Source organism: Ooceraea biroi, chromosome 12 (assembly GCF_003672135.1).
Source record: "Ooceraea biroi isolate clonal line C1 chromosome 12, Obir_v5.4, whole genome shotgun sequence".
NCBI classification, from domain to species: domain Eukaryota; kingdom Metazoa; phylum Arthropoda; class Insecta; order Hymenoptera; family Formicidae; genus Ooceraea; species Ooceraea biroi.
Genome location: NC_039517.1, coordinates 7,865,898 through 7,881,443, shown reverse-complemented (window position 1 = coordinate 7,881,443; position 15,546 = coordinate 7,865,898). Strand labels below are relative to the sequence as shown.

Below are 15,546 nucleotides of genomic sequence, written 5' to 3'. Positions count from 1 at the left end.
TAAAAATGCATGAAGATTAAATGAAGCGATTAAAAACGAGATCAAGATCAAGATCAACGTTGATAACATGATCAATCATGACCGAAATCAATGTAAGTATATTTTAAAATAATAACATTTTGATAAATTCGAATGAAATGTTGCTGAGGATAAATTCTTCATTATGTGTTGTGCCACGACGATTTGCTCAACCCAGATAATACATAGGAAACATTTACTGAACAAATGACACTCGTAAGCGTCGGATAGTAGCAGGGTATCGATAAAAATTATGATAAATGCCTGATAAATATAAAACCGGCACAGCAGCTAGTGGCAATGGCGAAAGAAGAGAGCAGTTTTCAGATCGGTTGCGTCATAATTATGATAGATCCTCATCATATTGTACGTGCAATGATAAAGACCCGGTAACACAATCTTCTCTACTAATCACGTATCTATATATCGCCGCCGATTATATTTTCCTCGTACGTTTCGAAATCTTTTTGACACGCGATAGGAAATACAATATTCCCGGTTGTACGTGACAAAGAGCCATGTACGAGAAACTTACATCCTCTTACGGAAAAAGATGTTGTGACGTACTTCTTGCAACAGAAATAGATTCATGATGTACCATAATGAAATATAGATAATATTAGAAAATTATAGATAAGATACGACACGCGAGTATCGGGTCGTCTATCAAAAATGTTATAAATCCGGAGAATATTTATGCAAAATATAATTCTGTATAGATAGCTCTGCTACATTGTTACAAAATAAACGATACTATTTTGCATGTGTGAAGGTTTCATTGATGACACAATCACGAGTCACAGTCATGACGAAATCCGATCGCGTGTATCAAACTATTATATAATATAAACAATTCGAGCGATTGGAAAAACGTCCGATATGTCGAATTTTCCTCGTTACCGCGTGCCAATGAATAGATAAACATTTCTGCAGAACACTGCATTATGCATGCGCAAGGTAAAACGGTATCAGCTGGCACAATGACGTTTACGTAATACAATGACATATGGCTAATCGCAGAAAGAGTCGCGACATTGTTGCTGTACGGGAAAAATTACGGAAACGAATCGAACGTCCAACCAAACGTGCGTGTACGTTTTATTCGCGCGGGAAATCCGAGGTAAAAAAGTGATACGAGTTGGAATTTCTTACCTGGTCGATGACTAAGATGTATGCGTGCGTGCCTGCAATCGTATAATCTCCGTCTGTTCTCTTTCCGGTGAACGATGTGAGAGATGAGCGGATCGGTTGTACTGCCGGAAAGAAGTAAGTCGCATCGCGCTTTTTCCCCTCGACGTCCATCGTGGAAATCGCATCTCGCTGTAAGAAAAAAAGAAAATCATGTATAAGATGCATGATATTCATCAGCAAGAAATCTGTTGTGCCACGTTGATAATCGTGGAACGCTAACTATTCATTGCGCGCGCGCGCGCGCGCGCACGTATTTGACGAACGATCTTAATCCACATTTAATCGTTATCATCGCGATGATGATATGCGACACGTGAGGAAAGACACAGAGACTCAAGAATTTTATCGCCGCATGAATTCCCGCACTAATCGATATCCAAACGTGACCTGTTGTGCAAGAGAACGCAATGCTTCGGGCATCCAACATATTTAATTGGAAGATTATTCAAAACAATTCACGTGTCTTTTATCGACGTTTATTAAATGCTTATTAAATGCTTAGTAATGCTTAGTAAAAATAACCAGGAGCATAATTACATATTTCTCTCGTTATGGACGTGTTGTTTAACATGTTTTATCCGCTTCATCGCTAGAACGCGTATCATCTACGTTGTTCACTATGCTGAATGCTAATAATGTAAACAAATTTTACAACTGCTTTATTGCACTCGGTCTCGGAGGCTGTAAATCCGGACTAATTTCCTCTTATTAGGCACGATTATAAAATGTATCATGCACTATATTTACACACGAATGCACATATACAAGAATGACGGCACAATTTCAAACAATTTTTGCGACTGGGAATGAGATTTGCGGATTAATATAATTTTCTTTTTATTATCTTATTATATTCTTTTTATTATTTTGTTATCTATATTTTATTATCTATCCTTTTTGTAACATCTCGTCTGATTCTCATTAGAAATATTTTTTTCAGAAAACCTAAAAAGTAAAATTATAGTAATTAAATTTTTATTTAATTATAATATAATTTCATGTATAGCACATATCAAAAGAGAACATAATATTTTCTTTATAGTAATTATCAATATATTCAATAAGTATTTTAATACAATGGACTGCCAATGCTAATCTATAAATTTGCAGGTTTTATACATGCTATCCTCTCACATTACTCGAGTACTCAGTAAGTTATAGTGAAAGATATGATACGCGCTGCAATCGCAATTGCGGATCGATATCGACGTAAACACAGTGAACAAATTTGTTAACCAATTCTCTTTACAGCAACAAAGTGCAAAACTCGACGCGAAAAAATATATGTTTAATAAAAAACTCGCTTGAGCAGCGCATTTTTCATTCACGATGTCTGGCATGATACTCTACACCGTATTTGGTAGCAACGTTTCGACAACTTTAAAGATCAAAAATTGAGTGAGTCAGCTCGTAGATTTCTGAAAATATAGGAATATAACTCCAATTCGTTGTCGCGAAACTGATAATTTTTCGATCATTATGCAATGGCGAACGTCGTTGACGTCGCGAAAATTTAATCGCCGAGCCATTTCGAAGCGGCGAGGAGACCATTACGTTTTCCACCTGCGGGCGCGTGTGTGCGCACGATATCGTTTAATAGATAAGCCTACGTAAGACGTTTGCGCACGCGAGGATAACAATCGGAATACCTAACAATAGTGAGATGCAGTCGGTGATAATCGGTTCGCACCCGGTTTCACGAACTGCGCGAAATTAATCGTGTTGTTTGTCAACGGCGTCCTGGAAAAGCGCAATCAACAGCGAAATCGCCAAGTGATCTAGATTTTCCCGAATGGCAAGTAATCTTGGCGACGAGACAGTCATCCAGTCCACCAGCCGACTTTCCAGCGTGAGCTGCAGCGCGCACGGACAATTCTCTGCTGCACCTCTCAATTTACGAAAGGAAGTGACTCGGAGGAAATAACTTGATATTATAACGAGTATTGTCCAAAGGTATGTATTACCTAGCGCGTTGCCTAGAGTCGGAATTATTATTCCGACACCCGAACGTCACACGATTGACACGTATAATTTGACGGGTTTTCCATCGGTTTGCAGGATAATTCAGCAAAACTTTTGCTTCTCTGACGCGTGTATATTTCCATGAATGACAAGCCATTGTTTCCTTAAACCACACCTTCGATCAAATCCTCATAAAAGGATAAAGATGATGGAAAATCTTGGAAAACTATTATCGAATTATTTTGCAAAGAATTATTTACAAGTACCTATATCGCACCGCGGAATGTCTTTGCTAGCCGCGACACGATTTTTCGCGCTACTTGATTATCGATCGAAATGTGCCAGTTTGCACCCGACGACAGATATAATTGTCATTAACCGCCGCTCTCGAATGACGATGAGTGCCGATTGTCGTCGTCGCCGAACGATAACACACACGTAATCGCACATAATCGCGTGCGATCGCGTGGACACGTATGTAACAAACACGTGAGACCGATTCGTGATAAATCCTACGCGAAAAAACAAGCCGAATACTGTATTTCCCCGTTTTGGATGCGCAATGAGTGAATGTAAGGTCGTCTGTACGTGTGCGGAATGCTGATCGCGCGTTAATCGCCGATGTCGCGGACGATACAATATTCATAGGATACGCAAGCGGAAGGACGAAATGCATATTATTCGTTGCTTTAACGAGCGATTTAAAGTCGATGTCCGAGCGTACGCGCCGAGATGACCGCACGAGGTGAGGACACAAATCGCCTGGTGACTCACTCGTAGGCGATCGCTAGACTCCAAGATGCGGCCGCCCTAAAAGCTCGTTAACACTCTAGTGACGCAAGCAGCGCAATCTTACGTCACCGACTTACGCTTAATAATACTGACGTCGCACCGTAATAATCGACTAATAAATGATTTACGCGCTCGGCGTTTCATTTGCTACGACTATCGAAAATAATTAGTAGGTGATATGATAATGTTACGTGATCGAGGTATGTCAGACACACGACTTGCCGGCATATTTGCGATGAATTCTTGAAGTCGAAAAAAATAAAATTTCCTTTGAGATTGAAGAGGAAAAAGACTTTAGCTGTTAAAGGATTTTTTAGGAAACTTTTTCCGCAAAAACATGTTAAGTGCTCCTGAAGAAGAATTTTGACAAAATTCGAAAAAATTCCTCTCATACAAAAACTCGTATATTTCACGCACAAAATTTGCTAACCGAGAGAAGCGATTTACATTAAACGAATGACTGAATGATCTGGCGCGCGCGCTTGTGATCTTATCTGTATGTATGCAAATTTTGATATTAAGTCTAATTAATTCTATATTAATTATCAGTGAACAGTGAGGAAAACTAACATCTAATTGATCAAAAGTTATCGGTAGCATTTTTGACACATCGTTTAGATAGTGATCGATAAACCTACGATTTATTAATGTTTTCTCTCATTTGCATTAAATCATAATAAGTCTTGCACTTATTATGATTTAATGCAAATGGTATCATGATTGCCTAAATGTATATCAAAGAATATTAAAAATTAATTCTGATAATTATTACATAATAATTTTCAAATTAATACAGTCTATTCAGGAATATAGAGTTACTAATATAATGAGTATATAATGCCCATTTAATAACAACTTTAAAGAATTTTGAAGGATTTAAATCTTCACATACGCATTACTTGAAATTATTTTTTCCAAACTATAAGCTACTGATTCCTTAACGAGCTTCATCATTAAACAGCCAATTAAATTTCAGTATCACTTCTTTCATCGGCAATTTTCTTAGGACCTCTATTTGAATAACATCATGCATACGTTAATGATATGCATCATAATGTTGCCTTTCGTTATACATTGTTATAAGACTTTATCTTTAATTTATTATTTTATTCATTAGACTGTTCGTTTCCGTCTCCTTAGGCTAATCCGGTTTTCGGATCGGCTATATTCCCGCGTTCTAACGTGAACCCTGCAATTCCCGAGGACATTCCATTGTCTCTTCTGTCGAGAAAGAATTGGTGACCTCCCACTCCTACAAGCTCCGGTATGGAAAAGCCCAACTAATTTCCGATTTGCTCACCAGTCGATCTTAGGATCGAGTCTTGGAATTGGGACTCCCACCTATCAGACATTGGAGAGATGGCGCACATGCATACGTCGACGAGGTAGACAGACAAGCACCCGACGAGGACAAGGAGGAGGCACTGACAATCGAGCCACGAGCTTTATCAGTCAAGCCGAGTCGTGCACGACACACGAACACGACCTTGTGCTCTCTCGAAAATCGCCAAGTCCCGGTTCAATTCATTCAGTACGCGATATCTCACGACAACGCTGGAAACCCAGACAGAGTACTCGAGCCTTTCCTTGCGGGTTGCTCGCAAACGGCGCGGATCGCGTGGACGGACGCACGTGGTAGCACCGAAGCACGTGGAACACGCATGCGGATCGCCATCGGAACTGGAATCCTCATCCGGACTGGCATCATCGTCAAAAGCGGGTACTCCAAAAGCAAAGGTTTCATCGGCGAAGCTAGACACGCTGGCGCAGATTCGCTGTGAATTTCCTACGTGAGTATCCGGATGACACTTTTGCTTTATCGGCGATTGGTGTAATCCCGCAAGTTGTTATCGTTGAATAGCCCCGATAGTCGGATAAACGGACAGTGATTGCTAGTAAGTGTAACCAAGATTTCATGTCGGTACTCCGAAGACTGCAGGTGAATTCAACGCGCGCACCGATTTTCGGAAAATTTTTCGTTAAATAAAGCGAAAAGTGGAGTATCTTCTCAAGAAGATAGTAAAGATACTTGTGAGAATTCGTAGAGGAAAACGGAAACGAGCGAGACTGTGTGACTAGGTGAAGCGTGATGTACTGCATGCTTTATTTTTAAAAGTGAACAAAGACACATAAAGTAGTTGTGACAGTTCTTGAAAACTGGTAATTAAGTTGAATAAAATCCAATTTGCAAATTGACAGTTAGAGCCTTATAGAGATGCACGTCGTGGCTTTGCAAGCTCCGAGGATAAGAATTTAATGCACCTGTCTGCCGTGACTGAGTGAAGACATTATAACTTGAGAAGACGGATAGAAGACTAGTTGCGGATTTCGGTCTACAATGATCTATGTGAGACTGGATGCATCGAAATATACGATTATCTTGTGCGATATCGCAATTTCCAGCATGGGAGTAATTGGCTTGAACAAAGTCTAAAGTGGAAGTGTATTATTTGTCGGTACGCAAATACGATGTTCATCCGCGAGAATTATATCAGATAAAATGATAATACAGTAATATATCATGCGAATATCGACAGGACAATTTACAGAGTGACTGATAATCGTAATTGTAATCCAAGTGCAGTAAAGCGAACGTATGCAAGATCGGGAAACTGACATGATCATATTAACATGAAATTGTCCAAAGTTTAATCGAACTATCAACGAAATGAGTAATCACTGGAAGTTGTAATTAATATGTGCAATGAGATAAATAATATCAGAAGTAGCTGCATCAAATGAATTTATTTGGGTTAATTATATTGCGACTATTAATTATGCATTTTGTCAGCTCCTAAATTAAAGTTAATAAACGCGATAATTAATGTCAGACGATGTAATAATCTAAAAGGTAATTAATGGCTGTTGTTTATATCCTCGATCTGAATTAAATTCGATAAATACGAGTATATGAAACAGCATTGTGTACCGACGTAGAAACTAAATTATTTGTTATTTTGCCGGTCGGTTATTTATTATTCTCTTTTTATCCGTCACATTTCACGCAGATCGATCTCATAAAAGTCCTAGACCCTTTTTATTCTCTCTAAAGCTCAATTTTTTCGATGTTTGCAAGAAGTTTCTGCACATAAGCGTGGCAAAAGACACATGCACACGCGTAATACAATTCCTCCGACACGTGCGATCAGATTAAAATAGTGGCGCCAAAGGATCCTATCAGCTTTATCCCGACGACGTTCCCGCTGATTCTGCATATCGCGTTACGCGAAATATCAGAGCAGAGCTGCTGATCGGAGCAACGACTTTGATTGTCCAGTCACGGTTATCCACAGTATTCGTCGAAGACAAATCCTTTAGCAAGTATCAATGATATTTCCCAAAACTTCTTCGATCATACTTACAATTAGAGAAGCATAGATGATAAGCGACGATATATTTAAATAAATTTTATATTAAGCTTTAAGCTGTTTTTTTTTTATATTTGTTCGAACAGCTTCAAATTTGTAGCAGGTAAAAAGAACTTGGAACATCGATCAATAAATGAGTTTGACAGGACCGATGCATTGTGCACGTCAGTCAGCTAAATATAGACGAAATTGTTAATCTAAAGATATCGAAGCTTCAACAGGTAGAAAAAAATGCGCTAATAATAGACCTACAACCACGATACTATTTTTACTTCTTACGACTCGTAAGGTACACAAGCTAAACCGTTTGCCATTATCTGACATCGATCGCTGCTGTCTGGCGAGCGTTCTTATTGTTCGTTATGAATTATGCCCGGCGCCGGCAAACGATTAGATATATATTAAACTATTGATCTTACGCGTTTGTAAGATTTCCGTGACAGACCGTTCAGATTTCCATTCCTAAAATGTGAGTAGAATTCAAATTCTCGAAAAGTTCGCATTTATCTTAAAAATCCTTTTAAATGTACGTACACGTACTTGTAACAGATTTGCGTAATCGCGACTGTCAGATTCGTGACATTCTGTTTTTTCTTTTGTACAATATCTTCGTTTTTAAACAATCCTCTTTTCCTTATCGATAAACGCGGCAGCTTAGACTAAGAAGCAAAGAAGAAGCTTGTATAGTTACGGCAGCTTCAATGGTCACGTCACGATAAGCCAGTGTGTGATAGCAATAGTAAAATTGTTAATTTCCGCGTCACCGATAGCACACAAATCATTTAATTGACGATGACAACAAATGTTTTTCCGAAAAATAATCTACAAGTGTATCATTTCTAAATGTATCGTATCTTTTCAGCCTTTACAGATCGAAGCTTGCGGAGGCAGGCAGATCCGACGTGAGATTGTCGCAGGTCGATCCTAAGGCTTGCCGCACGAGGTAGTGCAACGACGACGTCGAACGTTAATTCTCAATCTCAGTACGTTAAGCGTACGTTAAGTTTTATCACAAGTGCGCTCACGAGACCTGCACCGAGAAGCTTTCACAAAAACTCAAGGTTTGATTCGCGTTTAAAAAAATAGTCATGTAACGTTCCGCTCCTCTTTGCGATTACAAAAACTACAAACAGTCGCACTTTGTGATGAATCGAGCTCATTTAGATAATCTCCATTTGCGAATTAATTTCCACGCCTCTTGATCTTCCGGTCGCCAATTAATTTCCATGTCTCTCGATCGCGCCATGCGTTACATACATATTTATCGAATGCAGTACTAAGAATAAACATTCATAGTAAAAGAAGAACGAAAGAAAATAGATATTAAATTTTTTTTCAATGCGTCGTGAATCTCTTTTCAGGAAATCCCGTTTTAACTGTTAATTCAACTATCTTTTCTCCAACAAATATTAAGTTACTTAAACTTTCTCTAAGTTTTCCCAGTATTTTGAATAATAGAATAATGCTTATAATAATCCTCAACGTTTCGAATATTGATTATAATTTAATTCGATTTCTGAATGGAATTTCTATTAATTCCAGCTATTGGATTTCAGATATGGTTGCTTTTTCGGAATCGATGGAGCCGACGTTGCTGAACGGCACAGGCACCACGCCGCAAAATAGCAACGGGAACAGCAATGACAATCTGACGGACGACGTAATGAAAGTGAGGGATCAGGCCTTCACTATACCTCGTGTCACGATACCGAGCAGCAAGGACAATTATGCGCTGAAATTCGAGCGTATCGATGACAAGAAGATGAATGCGAACAGTATCAATGCGGAACCCGTTTTCGTGCAAAAACTCGCCGGTAAGAAAAATTGCAGCTCGAGATCTCGCTCATGTGCACGCGTCTAGACACATGCTCATTCGTGCGCGATTGTGTTTTCATAATTATGCTAACACCGGAAGTCTCTTGGGCATTATCGAACAATTCGGTGGAAAAAATTCGCATATTAAGCGCGCGAAGGTATTATATGTATTACATGCCGACGAGTCCGATGTTTCACAGATCGATAACGGTGTTTCCACCGTCATGAATAAAGATAGACACCGTGTTCACGTGACCGCGCTATTGAAGAGTTCGAATACATTAGAATAAAATTAAGGTAGTCTCGATCTCTAACCAAGAATGTCACTCGAGATTTTTATTACCTGACAAAGCGACGCTCAAGTGTGGATGACAGATGATGTAAAAACTGACAAGCGCTTGGCAAATTGAAAAATTGGGGAAAAATGGAAATCGTTGAATATTGCAAGCTGAAAGAACGTCCACCGCGAGACAAATCATTTTGTATTGAGAGACACCAACTCACTAATTTAACGATCCTTCTGTTGTTGGTCAGTTCTTAGAGTTTACTTTGGCATTCTATTTTTCATCTAGCCAATGTATCATCATATTAATGACAAGTGTAAAAATTGCACTACTACGAACACGTATGAAAATATCGAACGGTGCACCATCAAGTTTGAGTCCTGGTTCCCGATTGAAAGCAATAGCAATATATGAAACACGCACTATGTGTGTCTTGTGTCACACGCAGATCGAATAATATTGCCATGATAATTGTGAACCGTGGAAATTTCATTAACGTCCCGAGTTCTCACTTGAGTTTTGCACAGTTAGGAAACGACTAGATGACGAAACGTGACGAAATTGTGCTCGGTGAACCGTGTAGGGAACTCGACAAATATTGATCGCGTTTGACAAATATTGATCTCATTCAACGATCAAATCTGGAGTTTTGAATTTCGAAACGCGCTCTACATTGTCCAACTTTAAGCACGAGACCTCACAGCTGTTTTCGGAAGCAGCAGCATGAGTAGACTAACCGTATCTCGGCGCGGTATAATAATAATATAATAATCGCGGGGAACGCAGGGGTATAGGTCACGTACATAGTATACATAATAGCGATTGTGATGACTTCGCAGCGCGAAAGGTTCTCCGATAATTTCGTCCAAGCGTGACCACGACCCACGTCAGAACTCAAAGTACCATGAACTTTCGCTGCGGTTTATAAATGTCGACGCGGGGAAGAGGCGCATTCAGTGTTCATTTCGCGCGAATACACGTTTATGTACGCAAAGTTTGACAACATGGAGATGTCAGACTCAGGGAAATTAGGTACCGGGGGTACCTAATCGTCAGTAAATCCTTCGTTCTTCCTTCTCCACGTGAATCCATTCAACGAGAATGTTAATTGCAGCAACAGTTAATCGTAATTTCATTAAGTTACGATTCAGTTGTACGGAGTGCTAGTGGCTAGATTTTTTAATTTCCGTATCTTGAATGTCCGTTTATAAGTTCATTAATTGACTGGAATTTTATTTAACGGTGTACCAATGTGTTGACAGCTGGCTTGAAGGCGCCGAGCGGCCCGAAGGACAAGAAAGACATGTCCGGCGACGGTGGCACAAATGGTTCCTTTTCCAGCGAAAGTTCCATAGTGACAATCTCGTCGACCGCCACCTTGGACCCTGATCCAGATCGTAATGGCCCAAACGCACAGGGGGATAAAAGAGACATTAGGAACGAGAGATGGTACCACACGATCCTGCAAGTATCGGTGCCTTTCTTTATTGCGGGTTTGGGTACCATCGGTGCCGGTCGTGTCCTCACTGACGTAAAGGTAAGGTAATCCCCTGAAGTGAAATCACGAAAAGAGAGAGAAAAAAAGAGAAAGAGAGAGAGAACAAGATAAATCATTTCATTTTTTTCTTAGACTGTCCTCTTATCGACAAGATATTTGTTTGTTGTCATTGTTTGATGATAAAGGAACGGCTTTCCATTATTGTCGAAGACGGTGTCGTTCTCCTCTTCCTCCTCCTCTCCTTTATGCATTTTATCGATCGTCCGAAGTAGGATACGGTGTCGTTCTTAACGCGACACTGACGCGATTGTATAAGCACCTTAAGTGCCCACGCTCGTAGTCTTGAGTAATTAAAGATTCCAGACGGAGATTTCAGGCGAGTGATCTGTGCGGCTCATCGAAGGTCAAGAAATTCATGATTAGATCGAGATAATCGTGTGTCTGCTTTTATCGTCGGTTTATTGGTATTCATCCAGATCTTCGCAACGTTCTTTTTATTTTAATCTCGTAATCCATAAAACGAGAGAATACTTCGACTAACAATAAGTCACTCTTCGTCAATATATAAATTGTGATAAAAATGAATGATGCATCAATCGCAGAGCATGTGTTTCAAACTCCGCTAGTTCAAGTGCTACGTAGAAATGAGGAACTATTTGCAAATTTTTACGAGTAAATTCGATTTTCCCACATCCTAATCTCAGTACATTTGATTTCAGGACTTGCCCGCTTTCAAACAAGTTCCGCAATTGTTGATCCTGACCACAGCGCTACAGGGTCTGAAGGGTAATCTCGACATGTGCCTAGCGTCGCGTTTATGCACCCAGGCGAATTTGGGCAATATGATAAGTTGGCGGGAGATCACTAAGATGATCATTGGGAACATTGCGCTAGTGCAAGTCCAAGCGATCGTTGCGGCCATCTGTCTTTCGCTATTTGGCATGGGAGTGGGTGCACTTAACGGCAATGGCTTCGCCTGGGATCGCGCATTGCTGCTAGCAGTCTCTTGCATGTGCACGGCGACTAGTTCCTGTTTTATCTTAGGTAAATCGCACTCTTTTCGTCAAATATATAGCTTTACAATAAATAATTCATTGTACGCAATAGTTTTTAGAATAGTATGCAGTAGAACTACATTGATAGCCTAAATCGCAAATCCTTTCTCCACAGATTTCGTTATGATAGCTGTGATCATGATATCCTACCGATGTAACATGAATCCAGACAATTTGGCGACTCCTTTGGCAGCATCAATCGGCGATGTCGTGTCCATTAGCATTCTCTCCGCCGTTGCATCGGAGTTCTTCGACAAGCTGGACACCGAAATGTGGGTGCTGTACTTCGTTCTCGGGATATTCTTGGTGCTTTTGCCGATTTGGATTCTGATCGTATTGAAGAACAAGTATACAAGGAGCGTGTTAAAGTCTGGTTGGATTCCCATCCTGTCTGCTCTTCTAATTAGCGGGTTAGTTCAGCCACATGATCTTTATCTTTTCTTTAAACGACGTTTCCATCAGTCATTAATTTTCACGATTGCGTTATTAAATTTATTATCGATTTCCGTTTCTCATTATTATTATGTTCGGTTTTATTTTTAAATTTCTTCAATTACACCGTTTTCTCGTTTTTAGCGGAGGTGGATTAGTTCTTGAGAGAATGATCCACTCTTATAGCGGATCTGAAGTTTTCCAGCCGGTTATTAATGGAATTGGCGGCAATCTAGTGTCGGTGCAGGCATCTAGGATGTCAACTATGTTACATCAGTCCTCCATCATGGGAATTCTGCCACCGCACGGCAAGATTTGGGTATTCCCATGGACAGCGCTTTTCATTGGATGTACGTAATTTTATGTGTGAACGAACGTTTTCTTCGATTTGCAATTCACTTCAGAGACGAATATTTGAAACATTTTCTCATTTTGTCAATGCACACTTTCTTACTTACGTCATTCCTTAGTCACGCTTGAGCGAAATCAATTCCAATGATTCTTTAATGCACGTGTGCTGTATGTATACTGTACATATCTGATAGTTTTTCTTCTTTATAAATAGCACCGTACGCCAAGACCGCTAGATTGCTAGTCAGCATGGCGATACCTGGTCAACTGATCTTCGTCTTTATCGCCGATGCGATGAATCCAGGCGATTGCGCATTGCACACGTATTTCGTGCTCTCCTACATTGTCGTTTCCGTAATGCAGGTAAGTGCCAGTTTTGCTTGAATCCTATTTACATTATTGCGACGAATGTTTCAATGAAATCTCGTTTCAGGTAATGCTGCTGCTGTACGTCGCGCACATAATCATCCACGCGATGTGGCGATTCAAAATCGATCCCGACAATTCGGCGATCCCCTACTTGACGGCATTGGGTGATCTTAGTGGATCGCTGTTACTAGCGTTGGCCTTTTACTTTATATATGAGATACAACGACCGTACTGCTAAGTCTACGCAGGAAATCTTCCCTCATCGATTTTGATTATGCAACAATAGGATTGTCAATCGTACGTCTGCGTCGTCAGCATACGCCGACACGCGCTATTCCGTAGCCCTCATTCAAGTGTTTCGCGAGATCGGAAGACGAAGGATGATCGAACGATTAACGTATTCGCGAAATAGAAATGACGGTCATTCAAGAAACACAACAAGATATACATAACGAGAGAAATACTCAAATTGCAAGTAGATAAACGTCTATGCAATCATTTTAAAATTATAGAATAGAGAAGAGTTAAGCAATTTGTGCGGTAATCTTGCAGGAAGATGTAATCCGCGATTATGAAACTCGAGCCATTCAGGCAGAGTCGCTCAATCAAGATCGACGCGATGATTAGATGTAGAAAGCACGATTTTTTTTCTGAATTACGCGTCTTATTTCTCGCGAGCGCAACACGAAACTTTTGCAAATCAACGGAATTGTTATCGATTCCTAGTCAATTTAATAGAGCGAGACAATAGAAAAATGCAAAGAACCTGAAAGACACCTCTCTCCGACACTCGCGTGGTCACGGCGAGTGATATACGCGTTGCAAAGTGACATAAACAGGAAGTACAGTCGCGAGTTGCAATGTGTTTTAAACTTTAAGCGATAATCATCGTATATAAGATTCCGTGGGCGGAATTGCGGAAAAGCGAACTTGGCTGCCACCAAGAATTTCCTGCATTTTCTAATCGCGATTAGTAAATCGCTAATCAATTACGTAATTATGTAGCGATTGCGACAAAAGTTTCAATGGCTCGGTCGAAACAGCGGCTCGAAATGCGGCCCGAAATGCGACATTTTAACTGCACGTTATGCAGGCGAGCATTTTATTACGTTCGTGTCATTACTCGCGCGTACTTATTTAATTACGCAATACGCGGCCTCCTTGAGACACGCATTATGCAATGCGGAGCTCGGACGACATCGATTTAAGTAGTATTTAAGTATACGCGTCGTTTATTCATTTCCGTGCACGCGGGAAGAATCCGCATTTCGAGCATCCGCTTACAAAGCGAAATGTTACAGACACGTTGAGCATCGCGGCGCGATTGATACTCCACGCCGCTGATGAAACTCTTGCCGAAATCAAATTTTACTATCTCTATATTTATTAGGTATTAAATAATTGTTCCCTACTAAAGTTTAGTGCAACGTTAGCGAACTCGTTGCGCGGTGAACCAACGCAGTCCGAGCCGCATTAAACAGCCGCGACAATAGCACGGAAATCGAAAGCCGAGCAGCTCGAGCCGCGTTGGCGAACATTTTTTGGAATAAATTATTTTGAAAAATATATCTCCGCGAATGTATCTCGCGGACAAACGTCTCGCGTTTGAAATATTTAAGCGTATTTTTCATGTACATATATTTTAATCGTATATTTTATCGTACGTTTTATATTAGCTATTTCAATTACTAGCGTTATCGAATAACACGTATATCGATCGTTAACGATCGTGGATCAATGTGCCTACCCAATAATGCTGGCGTTTTAGCAATATTCGTTATTGAATAACGTAATCGCGGCTAATTCATTGTTACTTAACTATTTGTTATTCTAGTAGATGTGCATACTGCGATGTACACATAATACACGAGAACGATCATCTTTTTCTATCAGTATTCGTTTTACCATGGTATATCATGTAAAAAATGTACTTATTTATCGAATCACATCGAATTATAACCTACGCGGGCTCTTACTTTGCGACTACCCGGTTCCGAACAGTACGCTACTTCTCTCGTCGTTTGTCGCATGTGTAATTAACCGATTTTTAAATAGAATTATGCCTAGCGCATTCGAAAAATTCATTTCGAGCGATCGATTCAGCAAGATTGCAAACAAAATAACATGCTCTGTATATTTTATAATATATTTTACTTACCAAGAAATATCACGAGTACGAATTACTGCACACAAAGGTACCAGCGTGAAGTTGGTCCCGACCGACGATCTCAAACCGCGGCGAGGCCAAAGCCCGCTTCCACCGGCCTTGTAACCTTCCAATTCGCGGTACTCGCGGATGCGAGAAATCTTCGAGACTCGAATGCATCCTCACAATCTCGCGTTCTCACGCGGACACCTAAACAAAACAATTATCGAATCCATAACCAATTAAATTACGTACCACGTAAAAG

General features: G+C 40.1%; 1 protein-coding gene and 1 long non-coding RNA gene across 4 annotated transcripts in view; one reads left to right on the top strand and one right to left on the bottom strand.

Moving 5' to 3' along the window:
* Window positions 1-15,546, bottom strand: part of LOC105284241 — a 48,459-nt gene that overhangs the window by 32,674 nt on the left and 239 nt on the right. Inside the window, exons 2-3 of one of the 2 annotated variants that reach the window (XR_002193650.2) lie at window positions 15,294-15,491; window positions 1,171-1,338 (exon numbers count right to left, since the gene is read on the bottom strand). This is a non-coding gene — a long non-coding RNA (uncharacterized LOC105284241). Of the gene's footprint in view, window positions 1-334; window positions 1,339-15,293; window positions 15,492-15,546 lie in introns of those variants that run through there. The other variant, XR_894833.3, reaches the window with a different exon arrangement.
* Window positions 2,239-15,300, top strand: LOC105284242 (solute carrier family 41 member 3). Of its 2 annotated transcripts, XM_011347604.3 has the most exons (11): window positions 2,239-2,359; window positions 2,461-3,162; window positions 5,267-5,753; window positions 8,194-8,392; window positions 8,888-9,145; window positions 10,693-10,967; window positions 11,648-11,972; window positions 12,099-12,393; window positions 12,560-12,765; window positions 12,981-13,129; window positions 13,200-13,373. In XM_011347604.3, exons 5-11 carry the CDS (start codon window positions 8,890-8,892, stop codon window positions 13,371-13,373), a joined length of 1,680 nt encoding a protein of 559 aa, XP_011345906.1. In that variant the 5' UTR covers window positions 2,239-2,359; window positions 2,461-3,162; window positions 5,267-5,753; window positions 8,194-8,392; window positions 8,888-8,889. The 2 variants fall into 2 exon arrangements, with proteins under 2 accessions (XP_011345906.1, XP_011345905.1); XM_011347603.3 differs by having other exon boundaries at window positions 2,243-3,162; window positions 13,200-15,300.

What these genes read in the sequence shown, in the direction of transcription:
- LOC105284242 (XM_011347603.3), top strand. Translation starts at nt 8,890, where the DNA reads ATGGTTGCTTTTTCGGAATCGATGGAGCCGACGTTGCTGAACGGCACA. An exon ending in TAGTTCCTGTTTTATCTTAG is followed by an intron (nt 11,973 to 12,098) that starts GTAAATCGCACT and finishes CTTTCTCCACAG; the next exon opens with ATTTCGTTATGATAGCTGTG. An exon ending in TTGTCGTTTCCGTAATGCAG is followed by an intron (nt 13,130 to 13,199) that starts GTAAGTGCCAGT and finishes ATCTCGTTTCAG; the next exon opens with GTAATGCTGCTGCTGTACGT.